The 17,647-nt window shown below is 38.7% G+C and overlaps 1 protein-coding gene across 2 annotated transcripts in view; it reads left to right on the plus strand.

Annotated features, from left to right (window-relative positions):
- Positions 1-17,647, plus strand: part of LOC150076031 (uncharacterized) — a 403,417-nt gene that overhangs the window by 365,826 nt on the left and 19,944 nt on the right. For both annotated transcript variants that reach the window (XM_090387992.1, XM_090387994.1), the window contains one exon: positions 14,250-14,424. In XM_090387992.1, coding sequence (XP_090244118.1) covers positions 14,250-14,424 — 175 coding nt within the window. The remainder of the gene's footprint in view (positions 1-14,249; positions 14,425-17,647) is intronic.

Consider the following 17,647-nt stretch of genomic DNA (forward strand, 5'->3'; position numbering starts at 1 on the left):
ATACCATATCTGTGGCATATTTTTAAAAATATATTCTGGTTCAATTTTAGATCACATTTTACATCTTGATACTGATTCTGATTCTTTTGATTCTCTAAATTTAATTACACATTTATTTCATGGATGATGCTTTTTGTAAAGTACAGCTGGGGATAACCCGAAACAATTCTTGACAAAATATAAAGTAGAGGTTGACCTTCCAGCCCTTGATCCAATCATCTTTCCTCCTCTCCTATCGACCGTTCAATTCCCAACATCCCTATCGCTAACAAGTTCGGCCATCGCGATCAGGATCTAACAGCTGGGACAATCAGAGCCACGGACAAACATTATCGGTGACGGTGTTACCTTGGAAACACCATGACAGATGTACGCGCAAATATACGAGAATAAAAAGTGGAAAGAAGACGGAGTTCGAGAAGCAGCAGCGTTGGCTGCCCGTGTGATGTCTCGGTAACCATAGAAACGTTGTAAGTGCAGGGAATGATTGATAACTTCCACCATTGTTGCCTAAATGCGAGGATACTTCTTGGGGATTGGTAGAGGATTTTTTGCTACGCTTTTAGAAGTACAGCCTCAATCGCATGACAGATCGATATGCCCTTCTATCTCCTTAGAACCAGAAAGAGATAAAATTGTAAAACTGTGCATTTAAATAGGGAATAGGATTTATTTTTTAGGCACTCTGAACTTTAAAAGGACATCATTTTAGTCTTAGCGCAAATCTCTTTATGTGCAGCGTGTTTTCTAAGTATTGCTCGTTGAATACCGAGAACTGTGATGTTTTTATAGTTTCAGTCTTGGTGGCGAAGATGATTTGTAAATCTCTTTGTGCACCGTGTTTTCTAAGTATTACTTGTTGAATACTGAAAACTGTGATGTCCTTAAACTCCTTGATGTTAAGTTGTAAACAAGTGACAAGGTCGCATCACTTATTCTAAGGGGTGTTCCAGAGAGACTGTAAATTATATTCTTCAGAAATATTGTTGTTTACAGAACTGATCTTATATTAAACTTGGAGGTCAGAAATTCTTATTTAAACATTGTATTTCATCAAAACGAAGTACAATCCGCGGCTAGCATCCTAAGTTGAATTCTTGCCGGACACTCCGTTCCATTTATTTGTACACACACAATTTTTACACACATATATATATATATATAATTCAGGACAGGAGGAAATTTAACTTGCTTTTTTTCACGCTTTTTTTCCTCACCCCAGAAACATGGGTTTTTCATCCAGAAAGACAGGCGAACCAACCAGAGAATATATGCAATACAGACATAATACACTGACCCCTCGTAGCCTTAGCTACTTTGGGGAAAACAGCAAACAGTGTTTTTGTATAGCACCCTCCAGCGACTCGAGTTCAACTGACGGATGAACTTTTATTGATAGACTTTTTTTTCACAACTTATTAGCAAAGTTAGTCTTGGGCGAACATTGCATGATTTTATGTCTATGTTTACACGTGTTTTTGTTCAACAAACAAAAAAAACCTCTTCAAAAACACACAGTATTACTCATAATAATACTGATAGTAATATTCATAGCCCCAGTCTCTCTGGCGCATAAAGGCACACCAACAACAGCCAACATCCTTGTGTAACAGCTTATCAATAAATTCTCTTAAAAACAAAACATTTCAAAATCATACAATTTTGATAGATTAGGTTATGCCTTTAGAGATCGAAATTCTGATAGTAACCGTATATAATTCCACACAACACTAGTTCCGACCATTCTTTGCACCCATTTGTTTGATACATTCTTATCAAAAGCTATGAATTAAATTTGTTATCAATAAATCTTCTGACAGGCAATGCAAACAGTTTCTTTTATTTATTTTATTTATTCAAATTTAGGCAGCACGAGCATACAGATAATCTCAGCAGTGAATATTACTATAATCAGTTATGCACAAGGACTTACACTAAGTGATCACTTTTTTAGTACAACTACCAAACAGAGAGTAGGTTGACATTTAGCCCCCAGAATAACAGAACCTCAGTTAACAACGATGACATTTCTGATCAATGTTAACTCAATTGCTTTCTACAATTGTTGAAAACTGAATGGTTGTGCATCTCTACTCCGAAGAGCTCGTTCTGCCTCATCTTTCCAAGCCACAGATGCTCAATTGAATTGAGATCTGGTGACTGGAAATTCAGCCTACTGCGATGGCTTTTCCAGTCATCGCAGTAGGCTGAATTCACTCTCATGTTCCTGGAACACCAGTTCTGTACAATTCTGTCCTTGTGACACGACGCATTATTCTGTTGGAAGAACCCATTCGAAGATTGAAACGCTACAGCTATAGGGATGTGTTCTGAAATAAGTCTTTGGTTATCTTTGTTATTGAGTTATTATTTGCTTCAGCTGGTTAATGCAAGAGGTCAGTCGAGGCTGACAAGACTGACCTCTTACATCAACGAGCTGTTTGCAAGCACAGGATGGCCGTTGGTTGGATGTTATTTGGTTATTGACCCAATATCGATACACCCTAGACATAGTGGTACATGAAAACTCCAGAAGGGTTGCAAGATACTCATCTTTATATCGCATGGTACGAACACTTGATGCTATTGCTGCATTTCATGTAAAGGACTCGTATAAAATGGAGGATAAGAAATTAAGCTTGATTAGAGTAAACAATAGAAATAATACCACTGATAAAGAAACAATGCAGAATACTCATCATACTGAACATGGACGTGGTAATAACCATGTAGTATATTTTGTCTGTAAGGGTATGCGTTCTCGGGCATGTTGGGTGAACTGAAAAACCCAGAATAACTCACAAGGAAAATCTACTCCCTACGTTTGAGATCGGGTAACTACAACCTTGACTGAAGAGGACTTTAGAAATCCCTTCAGTTATCGATGGGAATCGGACCGAAACCTCTTTGAACGAGTGACAAGTGATGAAACCACTATACTATCACGGAGGTCACTGGACAATGTGGTAAAGTAAAGTGTAAAGTGTATTGATGTCTAACGGCACCAGGGGTTTCCCCCATCTCCGCGTTGCTTTCATTGTAGGTGTACCAGTTCACTGGGAAGGCCAGAGATTTAAACGTGTGTGGATTTTGTATATGTGTAGTGTTGTGTATCGTTTTTCATCTGGCCGTTTAGCCGCTGGACCCCTACTGAGGCCCAACGTTGCCCACACTTGGCCTCGTGGAGGCAGACCAGGTACACAGAATGAAATTTTACTCTGGCAGGGCCCTGCCACCTAGTTTCCTGAGATTTCAGTGACTAGGGCCTAAAAAAAAAAAAGACTCGGTAGGGGTGAGCGCTGGAATTAGAAAAGTCAATTGAGCTGTATGCGGTTTAATTTGGACGAAGTTGTTTTTGCAGTTTGTGTGGGGTTATACGCTGGCGTATTAGGCAGAGTAGGGGGGGAGACTGAAGGCTGGGGAGAAAAGACAGAAGTATGGGGACGATAGAGAAGGAGACCCCAGGATTTTCAGTGAGGCAGGCCCAAGCCCCACCAGGAGAAGAATCAGGGTTGGCAGGGGTGGAGAGGAGACAAGACTGTCTCCTCCTCCCCACCAGGGGAAAGGGAGTAAAGGTACCAGGCAAGGGAGCCCGGTACAGATCGCCATCAGGCATTGACAGTTGTAAGCACGTGGGGGTCCAAGCGATCTGAACTGGATCTTCTTTGGTGTTCTTTTTCAATGTAGGAGTCAGATCCCAGTCGCAGGGTCATACATGAATCAAGTCCTGTGTCAGGTTGTCTCTGGTTCAGACGTAGGTCTTCCTGGTTGTAAGTTCCCTCGTGAACAAGGCTAAATGATGGTCATGTTCGTAGTTGTGGGTACAGTTTTCTTGTGTATTCCGGTTTTCTCTAGTCCTGGTTTTGGGATTCATCATCAGCTTCTGGGTGCTGTGCATGGTGGTTTGCTATAAGTGCTGGCCTTCTAGCAAAGAGTTTCTGTGCAAAAATGGTAAGGGCTTTGTATGCTTGTTCCGAGTCGAGAAGATGCTGTTCCATGTTCTGCGGGAAGTAGGTGATAGCAGTGGTGAGCCTGCATCGCAGGTCTCATACTGGTCGCAGTCATACGTGAGATGTTGCCATGTTTCCTTGTGGCCACAGAGGCAACGGGGATCCTCAGTGATTCGGAAGCTAGATAGTTTTGCATTAAATGGCCCGTGCCCTGTGAGCAGAAAGGTGACGTGGAGCCCTGGTTGGAACCAACTCGGGAGTTTTGGAAAGACTCTGTTTACGCTAGGGAGGAACTTCTTGGTGATTTCCCCTTTAGTGGATTCTGTCCACCGATCCTGCCATTCCTGTCTGAGGTGGTCGAGCAATCTGGTTTATTCAAGCTTCCTGTTGTTGGCGAGATCCAACGTGAAGTTTAGGATAGTGCACGGTATTTCTTTTGCCATATTATATGTCAAGGCGCATCTGATAATTTCCAAGTCCAGCGGGAGGACTCCGGCCAGAACCTGGAGTGCGTGCGTGCTGACTGTGGAGACAGCTCGTGTGATTGTCAGAATTATTGACCGCTGGATGCTGTCCAAGGTTCTTCTATTTACCACTTTGGTTACCTTTTTGTACCAAACTGGTGAAGCATATGTGATGACCGGGATGAAGGTAGATTTGTAGTAGAGGGACAGGGTCCGCTTGCTTAGCCCCCAGTCCCTCCTGGTCACTCTTGCGACCAATGCAGAATATTTCCGTATCTTTTGTTTAATGTACTTTAGATGGGGCTGAAAAGACAGATTTTTGTCAATGATGATTCCGAGATATATTTTATTTCTGTAGCAAGTTTTATTGTGGTGCCTTGGATTTTCATGGACAATGTGGTGTAAAGTGTAAAGTGTGTTCGTGTCAAACGGCACCAGGGGTTTCCCCCATCTCCGCGTGGTTTTCTTTGTGGGTGTAACAGATCACTGTTAAGGCCAGAGATTTAAAGGTGTATGGGATTTGGAAGTATTGTGTTGTGTATCGTTGTTCCTCTGGCCATTTAGCCGCTAGACCCCTGCTGGGGCCCAACGTTGCCCACACTCAGCCCCGTGGAGGCAGACCAGGTACACCCAGCATAATTATTTACTCTGGCAGGCCCTGCCACCTAATTTCCTGAAATTTCAGTGGCTAGGGCCTAAAAAAAAAAAATAATAAAAATAAAAATAGTAATAATAAATAAAATAAAATAAATAAAAATAATAATAATAACGCGATTTTAAGGGGTGGTTCGCTAATGAGGTTAAGTTTCGGAATTGATGCACGATTTGGCTGCTATAATTTGGAAGTTTAAGTTTTTGTCGTGTGGGTGGTATGCGAGAAACAGTTGCCTAGCAACAATGAAGCCGTTTCTTTTAGTCAGAACCTTAGCAACAGCACAGAAGTGGTCATAACAGTCGCCAGGTTTCTTGGATGTCCTCAGCATACATGATTCTGCTGATTTCCTAATGCAATCTGTCTGCTAGTGCTATTGCCAAACATGCTTCACTCGCTTGTCAAAATTATGGCCGCTGCAATTGCTGTTGGAGAGTCAAGTAGTTACTTCAGTTTTCAGCATAGACAGTAAGTGGAATTATAGTATAGTATTTCGTTCATCTGTCAGCCCACAACAGCAAAGAAATGTGTTTATTTTAAGTAGAAAAATCAAAGCTGCACGTAAAACCTGTTGTTTTGCATGCTAACACCCACACAAATGTCTGCTTGCTAAACAAGCTTCTAGAATACAATAATATTAGAGAGAAAAAAAAATAAAGACTGTTCAGCTGATCGATGTGGGGTAAACCTTGCTTATCTACGTGTACTTGCAGAATGAATTGTATCATGATCACGCGATTTCATCTTAGAATGTTACCGCCAACTTCCGTACGTGACTGTGAATTTTAATTATTAAAAAAACTTGGATTTGTCAGGAAATTCGTGTTCCGAATCAGGCGAGAAATTAACATGTGCTTTCCTACGAGTTGAATTCTCCACCTTACAATAAATATAAAAAGATACAGAAATTCTCCAGCCGATTATCATTTAATTTAATCACATGATGGAAGGAGAAGACCAAGTTTTACTGTTCTAATTCCTGAAAATACAAAGGATAACTGATGGATAACTGGCATGCAACACCAGTTAGGCCTCCGAGTTCCTAGAATGGCAACGTCCTTCATTGTAGTAATTTTTTGGCGAAAAAAATAAACGGAAAAAAAAGTAGTGTATCTGGAAAAGGTCTTCTCACCTGCCCCTGGACCAGTGTAGATCTCCCAGCTATTACAGGGGGGCAAGTTTTCCTAGAATACCCCTTGTAGATGAATCATACGTACTCTTCGCGACTTCGGAAGATTATGAAAGTAACATCACAATACTGGAAAGTATTCAACTTTTTTCCAACCTTTTCAGGATGACAGAAAGAATCTTCTGCGCTCAAGATACATAAGGATCTGCAGTCATACCAGAAAAACACTGCCACCCTCCAGTCGTTACAAAAAATATTTAGGCACCACTTGATTCGGTATTCCTGTAATCAGAGGTTTCCAGAAGTTTTTGAGGCAAGTGAACATATATGCATTATGCGCATATTGTCTTCACTATGTCTGTCTGTCTGTCCGTCCGTATGCGATGACTCCTAGTAAATGTGTTTTCATGAAATTTTACAATTTGGCTCTTTAAGAATTTGTCGAGCCTTCCCAAATCTAATTAAAATCAGACTAATAAATCCAGCCATTATTATTATTTTTTTTTTCATACATACCACATAGGCTATCCATATATCATGTATTGTAGCTGAAGCACTGGATATTATGTTTGCTGCCATGCGCCTGGTTGAAGGAATGAATGGACAAGGTGAGAGATGCGTAGAAACGAAATATTCTCGGTTCGCACATAAACGTCCTTGTTTGTTTTTTTCTCGATTTTTTTTTATAAAACATGAATTATTAATAATAGTATCCAGAGGGCTTTGCCCCCTGCTCGCTGTGCTCGTTTTTTTTTTTTTTTTTTTTTGATAAAGTAAGACAAAATAGTTACAGGAGCTTTCGACACTGTATGTGTCTCTTCCTCTGTTATGAATACATAAATACGTTACATATGAAAATCAAGCATGGTACCGCGTGGTCATCTTGGATAAACATAGCGCGTGATCACGCTTAAACAGAAGCTTGTTTTACCACAGTAAAACAAGCTTCTGTTACGTATTTTAGTATTTGTTACGTATTACCAAAGGATTGTTTCTGAATGTGTGTAAAACTAAAATTAAGATGATTGGTGATAATCTCGGTTCCAGTAAAGTGGAGGTTAATGGACAAAGATATCGAAGAAGTTGATGAATTTGGTTACTTAGGGTCAAGAATAAATAAAAATAGTGACTGCTCAAACGATGTAAAGAGACGATAGTTAATTGCTAAAACGTTGATCACTGATCTGACAAAATTATGGAGAGATCTTGATCTGTCCCTAAAGACGAAACTGAGACTCATTGATTCGTTAATTTTTCCAGTTGCCACTTATGGATGTGAGGATGGAATCTGAAAAGAGTTTACAGGAAGAAAATTGAGGCGTTTGAAATGTGTTACAGAAGACTACTGCGTATTTCTTACTTGATCGAAAAACAAATGAGTGGGTATTGAATAAAATTGGTAGGCCTAAAATTCTTCTTCATAACATCCACAAAAGAAAACTCAAGTTTTTTGGTCATATAGTAAAAAGGGAAAACTTTTTGTTGAAGAATATAATGGAAGGAAAAATGGAGGGGAAGAGATGCAGAGGAAGACCTGCAACTAGGTGGAAGGATGGGATCAGTGAACTTCTGGGCATGACACTTTGCGATGCTGCTCGTATAGCACACGATAGATGCAGTTGGAGGAATTTGTTGGCTGCCACAACAGCTCCTCAGGGTATTATGTGACTGGAAGAAGAAGAAAAATACGTATTACCACGTAACCCACATCTCTCTTTTCCCATTGGCTGAATAAATATCACTAGGAGGAAAATTATTTTAATGTGTAGAAAGACAATAATGCATTAACTAACTTATTTAGGATCCGATTTTCTGCTGCTGACGTTGAAAGCTAAACCAATTATGATTATTCTGATTCGTTAGAGCTTGGAGAGAGAGACACTCGCAGGATAAGCTCCTCTTTGGCTTATAAATTAAAATTAAATAATAATAATATGTGAAATTTGTCACCTTCAAATAAAACGGGTAATTTTATATATTTACTATTAAATTAACAATCGCGCAAATTCATTAAATTTATTAACATATTTACACAAAATCAATGCGCATAGAATATAAGGTACAAAAAATACAGAATTCGCCCTTTACTTTTTAAATAAAACTATATTAGCTGTTATTATTCTTCATTTACCAATATCATACATAATTCAAAATTCTTCATTATAATAGGACTAAATGAAAGCCGTAGTCTTGAAGTTTTTATTGGTGACTACTGTACATCAACTCATTGCCTACGTCCAAATTAAAATCAACATCTTACCACAACAGTTCTAACGCTTAAGGTGTTACTTATAACTGTGATTCCTTTCACGTTATGTGTAAAGAATAGATGGGAATAGTAGCTATTAAACCTGATGCTTAACGAAATTCCAAAGTGAAAAAATCCAGTAGTGTGAGGTCGAAGACCGCACGGCTACGGAATGGAAAACGGCCTCGTCCCTTCCAACGATTGGAATAGTCCGTATCCAGAAATTTGCGGATATGAAAAGAGAAATGAGGGTGCGCACCATTTTGTTGCTACATGGATTGATGATCTGGGCCATCTTTAATGATCTCTCGTGGAAGAAATTTTCTAACTTGGCAAGATACACAACCCAGGCTATGATTTTTTCCCTACAAAGAAAATTAAAAAACAATGTACCATAAATCATAGTGTTACTAAGAGCGCAAACACATTGAGAGTTACTAAGTGCGCAAATGCATTGAGGCTACGCATAGACCCCACATAAACGTGTGATTTCTCACTCCCCCAGATTCTGGCATCTCATTACTAGACCATTCAAATGAAAAGCGTGCTCCTTGAAGAAGATGAAACGGTTGATGAAACCTTCTTTATTGTCCATGTACGCTGAAATGTTGACACACAAATCGCGAAGTTTGAGTTTATACAACTTTTGGTCGAACTGCTTCATAGAAAATCCCCGCGAGATACACGGCAAACCAGTTGACGACTAGCTCGATTTGATGATTTGATTTTCTAGAACCGCGAACAAAAGCTGTTCTTAGGTTTCCAGTGTTACTTGATGTCAGAGAAGCACTGAATGTCCACAATGCGATTTCCCCCCACATAGGACGCTCTGACAGTATCACCTTTCTCCCTCACCTCCCATCCCAACTTTTCGCCTGGTGGGCTTTACCACCACAAACCCTTCACTGCTCTTAACAGTCCTTCCCTGTGGTGGATGGGCTTCTCACACAGGGGTACCCCTCAATCCCTTTAATTTCTTATTTCCAGGTGGAAAGTCTTCCTATCATCCATCTTTTTTTTTTTTTTTATCTTCTTCTGTTCCCTTCTACCTTCACTTTTTTTTTTTTCAGAAAAGAACAACCAGTATGAATTCCATTCCTGCGACAGTTATAAATGGAATGTCAGTTATGCGCTTTTATACGGCATATAATTCACATTTGTATTTATTTACAGATAATTTCATTTTAAATAAATGATAATGTTTTCTGTAATTTATCTGTTCAGTTCTAGAAAAACAAATCGGGCTTATGAACATCAATAATACTTTGTAAACTATCGATCACCGGAAACACGAAATGTCCCTAATTTCTATGATTCCAACCAAAAGTTTCTCAAGGTCGTAAGTATTATTTTCATTGCTGTTTAACGATGTGGAACTGGATTTGCATATTAGAAAATTCCGATGTGTAGTAATGGAAAGTTCCCAAGGCCCTTTGTTGTTCCTCAAAGGACACGTGTCATTAATTCTGGCGATCTATTGTTGTATTCTTTTTTTTAAATACTAACCCAAAGGGAGTTTGTTTAACGTGATTTTACGATATCAATCAAAGTTTAATGGAAACACAGATCATTCTTAATGTTAGATACCAATATGCGCGAGAAAGACGCGACAGCACCTTCAGCTGGAAAACAAGTCAATGCGGACGCTCTGATATATCGAAATAACATACAACAAGCGAAAGATTCAATTACTGACAGTCCAATAACTTTGTGAAGGCAGGAGAAGAAATAAAAACACGTTCGTGATGCTTGGAGGGAGCTTGAACATCGAACGCTTGACAAAAATGGAAAAACATGAAACATCAGCTGATCCTTTTTTGCTTGTTTCCTTATCGCTAGGTGATAAGAAAGCTGAGCTGTAAGTAACAGAGTGTGACAAACACAAAGAACATGCTCGTGATGCAGCTGAAGGCCAGCTCATATCAGTATGGCGGTTAGCAAACAAAAAAAAAGACAGTCTCTCTTTCTGCAAGGTAAGCTGCAAAGAAATTCTAATGCTAAAATTAAAAAATAATAAATTAACTGTTCAGGACCGCATTTCAGTGGTGCTCACACAAGAGGCAAAAAAGAAACTTGATTAATTCAGAGTAGTCGCAAAACGGAAATTAAATTGAGCATGGCTGGAAAAACAAAAGTAGATACCTAATTAGATATGCATGTAGTCAGTGAATCTTGTAAACAAGACCAGAGAACGACGAAAGTTAAGCAAATCAATTGGGAGGGTTGATAAATGAGAAGGAAGTAACGTAAGAAACTTGTCTTAAGAAATGCAGGCTTATCGATCTTCTGACTTCGTTATGAATCCACCAGAGGGAGGATAACCGTCGTTTGAAATCCTTTGTGACCTTCCAACAACATTCTAAATTCCCCTGCAGTATAAAAAACATCTTAAAACTCCAAACTGTTCCTATTCGTTGTTTGTACTTGGGACAGATCTTGTAGACCAATAAAATCGAGGAGTTCTCTTGTTCTAATAAAACCTGCCAACACGGATTTAAAAAATGTGTCACTCGAAAGCCCAGCCGATCGTGTTTGGCAACGAAGAATACTTGGAGAAAACCAATAACGCCGCTGGCAATGGAGAATAGAGTCGCTATAGAGATCAACCTGTCACGGTGTCGGAGTCCAATATTGTCCGTCTACCAAGGGAATTTCGCTTTCTCACTGCCTATCCATAACCTTTCTTACGCTCACACACAACAGCTGCATACGAGAGTACAGAATTTGAATTTCAGGACTACTGAAAATCTCTGAGTTAAGGAAAGAAATCGCGTTTCCTGAAGGTGTACGTTTAAAACTGATATCGGAGAGTTTTGAAATATTGTAGCTCTTTGGTTTGGTTGGGCTGTTCAGAATTTGCAGCTAGGAAATTAAGGCCATGGGGCATAAGTATATCTTGTTTATAAACCGTGTGTTCTATGGTTTTCCAGTTTTGAGGGATGAAAATTGGAGCTTCTGGAAGAAATAAAATGTAATTCTCTCTCTCTCCCCCGGGACTGATTAACACAGCCATGGTGTGAATGAACCCCATAAATATTCTTCCCATCCAAACAGGAAGTATTTCTTAACTTTGCCCAGTGACTGTAATCAAATCTAGAACTCTTTCATCCAGTGCGGAATCGCAGCAATGCTATCCACTGTCATCCTTGAAGGAAGCTCTTCCAAGAATGCAAAGATCAATTGCTTGATATAAAATATGAAAGGCAAAGCCAGGCCAAAATAAAAAGAGAAAAGCAGAGAACCAAGTTTTAACAGAAATTTGTTCATTTTCCGGTACGTGTATATCTGCATGAATTCATATGTGGCTGTTGGGCGTAAAATCTACAGAAACTATCTTTCACCTAAAAGTTTGTGGAGAATTTCTCGCACACTGCTACAAGAGTAGTGTATAATATATACATACGTCTCCTGTACAGGTTATTTATTACTGGTGAACGCTCTTGGCATACCCAGTGAGGAATGCCTAAAATTTCTCTTAAAATGTTTCTCACCTCGCTAAAATATTTATTCATCTGAAGATGGATGCTTAAGTGTTTTCTCACCACATTCCTGCTGAATGATTGAAGTTTTCCACTTCATTCTCCAACTTTCGCATTCTCTCGGAGTCCATCGGATGTGATAAATAATTTGAACGGGATACGAGAGAAGTTTTTTTTTGTTACATTTTAAGACATCTAACTTTCTCAGTTAAAGATAGGAATCGTGTATCTAAAAAGAAAGTTGCTTGCAGTTGAGAAATCTTCTCTGGCTAAATTACTTTTGTTTATCTCATCTTCATGTCTGCACACCTTCGCGCAAAACTTTTACCATACATTAAACGAAGGCAAATGAATATATTTCTTGACATGAATATTCATGTCAAGAAATATATTCATTTGCCGTGAATATTCAAACATTTATCGCAATATTTGATGAGATTTTCCAAACTGCAGTGTGCGTGTGTGTGTAATTGTTCAAAGTTATATTTCAATACTACGTCTATTTTTTTTTTTTTAATTGAAGACATTACTTTTCGATTTTCTCTATTGGTACCCCTCATTTCAAGACAAATTTTATGTCCACCAGTGTACATATAATTGTTCCTAAAAGTTTCATCTCTTCTATATTCCAAATACGTGCTGGGCCGACATCTATCTAATATGAACCCCCAGAGTAACGGAAGTTAAACCAGGAAACATAAATCAAGCTTACAATTGCCAGATATGGCTTATATGAAATTGCCGAGAACCAACAACCTTGCGTGAGCTAATCTGGCTACATTCCAACTCTCCCTGCCCAATCGTATGGATTTCTTTAATGTTTCCCCTGCCAAAAATTGATAGATTTTTAAGATAAATTATACTTTACGAAGCTTAAAGATTTAAATATTTATAGAAAGTAACATGTGAAAGATGAAGTGTTTAATGCGCAAAATACACACACAAAGTCCAACGTACACTGGGTATGCATTGCAATTGTAACAAATTATGCGTTTCATAAGCGAACTTGGGATAAAATACATAATATGAGAGAAGAGGTAGAGGATCAGGAAAGCTATAGTAGAGAGAATTTCTATAGGTGGGTCAAGATCAGTCACTAGATATTCGCGAAGCATTCAATGTACAATTCCACTCCTTATCATCAACAAACTGTTGATCTAAGAAAGGAAATCTTACGTAAACAGTCGGTAGCACGAATTCTGTGGGCAAAAGATATACGAAATGAGATGAGAGAGGAGGGACGCTAGTAAGTGACCTTAAACCTCCTAGAGAATTTCTCTCGACTACGGTTACAAGCAGGTATAAAAGGAAAATGATGCCTTCAATCGAAAGCGTCATTTCACATGTCCTCGCGCATGACCGCTCAGCTACGTCCTTGATTCTTTAGAACACTGAAACCACATCTGTCACGAAAATATCTGAAACCAATGAAGATGTACAATTAGTGATAGTCTCGGGTTTAAAGTAACATTACGACAAACTACTTCATAAAAGTAAGCAGAAGTAAGATGCAGTCAACTGGAATCAATGAGCAACGTGCTGGAGCCAAGTTTCTCTTTCTCTTTTTTTTATTTTAATTTTATTTCAAAATGTATCCAAATTTCTATTGTTCAACTTTTATTTTTAATTCGTTCACAGATTTAAATTGGAACTTTAATCCCCAGTAATGTGGCAAAATGAGATCCTTTTCAAACGAAGATCAAGTTCCGGTTTCAGAAATAATATAATCGCCGCTATTTGTATACCCAAATCGCTAACGCCTCATGACCTCAGTTCCTTTGGGTCAGCGCCAAAGTGCCCAAGGCTTCAAATTGAAGTATATTTTAAATGTTTTATAAATAATGATTCCAATAAAATTTATAAGACATAAAATTTATAAGATATTGGAACTCTTTACGAGTGCCTCTGTGAGAAATGCAAACTTCTAATAGAAAGAAGGCGGAGAAATGAGCACACCCATTTTTCCTCTGTGGTGAAAGCAAACAGAATTCGTTATTGATCTACAGTTTGCTATTCAACGTTCAAAATGTATGTGTTAACTGATGGCAGATGTCTCCTGTGTTGCTGAAGACATCTACCGTCAGTTAACCCAGTCATAATCGGCCATCACTCACCACAATTAATTACAGTCAAGTAATTGGCTGTCAGGAAGCCCAACAACTAATTAAATTGTGACAGGATTCTCATATCATTCCTTCACATCTCATGTGAAATGTGATTAAATGCCAGTTATAAACAGCCACCTACATCTGTTCTTATCCATAGATTGGTAACTATCAGGTTTTTTTTTTCTTTTTTTGTAATAAGTATTTTATTCTTGTCTTCAGGTCCTGTTTTAGCCACTTGCCAGCCGCTTCCTGCTCCTTATAATATCTCAATCGTCCTGATATCCTGGTCGCCACCAGCCGTCCGAGTAGCCTGGAGATTTGATTTGCCTTTCTGTGGGAATACTACAACCGTCCTCAGACGCTTCGAGCTTACCTACCGTCCTGTTAATGCAAGGTAAATCCTTCCTCTCTGTCTTCTAAACCAATCGATCTCATTGTGCCGCTGTACAGAAGGTACCGCTCCTGTAGAGCGGCACGATTTGTGGTATTTCTGTCTTTTCACATACGTTTCGGGATATATTGCGAATTAACTCGGATTTTGAAACTTTGAATAGTGCCCTCTCCTCATCTCGCCTTTAAAAGTTTGTCCTAAGTATTTAAATATACTAATGCATAATTTTTCTATCTAAACTGCCACCATACTTTTTTTTGGCATATTGCTTTACGAAACAGTAAGTTATTTTATGATACATAAGGTCATAATTTATTTTTCCCAAAAATTGTGCTGCCGAGAATCTTGAAACGAAGAAATCTTAACATTTCCATGACCGAAGAAGTAGACATCATTTGGATTACTCAGACTTCAGGTTATGACCAACATCTTCCCATGAGATGCCTGGATTAAAATCTTTGATGTCAACAGGAAATAGGGAATGTAGGAAAAATCAGTGTTTAATTAAAGATACATTAATCATTAGAATTTAAGCAAGGTAAATCCTTCTCCCTTTCTGTTTTCTAAACCATCCGACAGGTGCTACTGCTATAGAACGTACCTTCAGAAGTCGTGGATGCTGTTACGGAATCTGTGTGGCGCGGATTAGTTGGATGCAAGAGTATAATAAGAGTGGGAGTAATTTACATACTAGAAAATTGTGAAAGTTATGACGAGAGCTTCCACATTCAGGTGGAATGGGCGAACAAGGTTGAATGTCGTATTATAGATGATTATATTTGCCCCTAATCGATTGGTGTAAGTGGGAAAGAAATTCACCATGGGGAACAAAATTTTTAAATTAACCAGATGATTATTACTTGTATCAGCATGTTAGGGAAAGTACTAGGGACAAGAACATTCTACACCTGATCATTACCCGTGAGCCACATGACATAAAAAGGCTGACAGTATGGGTATCATTAGCAGGGAGTGATCACGAAGTGTTACGAATACACTGAAATCCTGGAATACGTGTAATGCAATAGTCAGAAGCCATGAATGCATTAAGAAAATATAGCGTGAGGAGGATGCGGAGATGGATGAATTATGAGCTAGCAGTTTAATAGAACAAAACAAGACGGCATGGGCTATAAAAAATGCTGAAGTCTATAATAACTAGAAATTAATCTGTAATAATACCACAGAAAAGATTGAGTACGCGAAATCATTGGCTGAGAGAGAAAAGAACGGAGACAAGGAGTTTTTCACGTATAGGATTATAATGAAGAAAAGAACTAACCAGACCCTCGCGTAATGGGAGCTGAAAATCTAAGATAAACTAGTTGATGAATTGAAGTACTTCTGATCGATAGTCCTCGTGGGTAGCACAGTGGGCATAATCACGGTCTTCCCAACACCGGGTGGAAAAGACCTGAGTCAATGACGCGAGGAATTTTTATGGGTCTTTTGCACAACGTCGGTCTCAGGCGAGGGTAGCATAGTTTATCTCCCAGAAACTGGAATTTTTCGTCAAACAGCAAATCGAATACAAAACACACTTAACATAATATATATGGCGCAATATGGCCTAAGTTGCTGAGGCACCTAAAAATCCTACAAGGACAACAATTCTCATCAATACTTACAGAAGAAAAACTCGCGTGGCAAGGATAAATTATGCAAGTGAAGTTAGGAAACGTGAAATTATTAATTTTGACATTACAGAAGACTGTTTATTAGAAAAAAGCTTCCTAGCTAAAGGCGAGTAAGTCTTCTGGAATTAATGGAATATATGCAGAAATACTGAGGAAGAGAGCAAAGGATTGCATTGAACCGTTAAGATTAGTTATGAGGGCATCAGTTGGACTTTGAAAAGATTCCTTCGAGCTAACGAAGTGCCAACATATGTCAACATATAAAGCAGTTCTAAGAGTGAAGTAGGTAACTACCGACCATTAGTCTGACTAAAGTGGTAGCGAAAATCTTGGAGGGAATGATCAAGGGTGCAATATAGACTCATTTAGATGGAAGTGGAATTCTAAAACACTACATGGTTTTGTAAAGGGAAAATCGTATTTAACTACTCTGGTTAGCTATATTGACGAAGTCACTTATGAGCTGGATGTCGAAAATAATTTCGATGTTTTCTATTTGGATTTAGCACAATGCATTTGACTCAATACCCCACGAGACGTTTTAATATAAGCTGGAACTGAATTTAAAATTCAACCGCCTACAGGGCAGAAGACAGAGATTTTAATTAAAACATTACACTTTAGATGACTGAACTAACGAATGAAGTGGGTTTTTCCAAGGATCAGTACTGGGACCACTGTTGTTTCTGATGTTCTCAAATGACGTCGACGAAAGGATACAGTGAGTGATGTCAAAATTAGTAAAGTATTAATATACAGCGCCAAGCAGCCCAGCCCGCCTTCAGGATGACTTAGGCTTCAGAAATAGCAACTACCCCAAAACAACACACACTTGCGGGGTTGAATTAAAAGAGTAGGTGAAGAATGGAATTTTGGGGTTACAATACCGGTCAGACATGAAGTTCTCCTTCCAGTGTGAACAGGTGGCAAGGTATGCGCATGGTGTCCTACTTATAATTTTATCGAACATTTGCTTGTAGTGATAGGGAAGTCATGATCCTACTGGACAAGGCAACTGTCTTTGCGGTAGCATAGCACAGTAGTTATAATCGCCGTGGTCCTAGTTCTTCTTCTTTCAGAAAGATAGGCAAAACTACAAGAAAACACAAAGAATTTAGACATAAAATACACAGGGGTAAATGAGGTAATTCTCGGGCTGCTCTAATATGACCTTTTTTTGTACACTTGGAATTTAGAATACTGTGTTCAAGTATAGAGACGCACTTTTGCTGGTAAGATCTCCAGAAGGACATATAAAGAAAGACTTCGGATATGTGGTCTACAGGGCTTCTTAACTAGGTACCTTAGAGCAATGTTTCTCATCCTGTTTTCAGATACGGATCATTTTTATATTTGAGGCACAAACTACGGTCCACAAAAAATATTACACTACACATCGAAATATATTAATAGCTATTTTTAGAATACAATATGTACCCGTAATTAATACATGTACATGTAGTAATTATGTAGTTTAATACATGCAGCATATACCATAGGTTAGGTTGTTATCTGTATCTCCCATCACTCTTAATGGGATTGTTATTTTATGTCAAATCTCGTGGATCGCAGGTCGGGAAACATTGCGT

This window comes from Mastigoproctus giganteus, chromosome 13, assembly GCF_048544385.1.
Source record: "Mastigoproctus giganteus isolate SK-2022 chromosome 13, ASM4854438v1, whole genome shotgun sequence".
NCBI classification, from domain to species: domain Eukaryota; kingdom Metazoa; phylum Arthropoda; class Arachnida; order Uropygi; family Thelyphonidae; genus Mastigoproctus; species Mastigoproctus giganteus.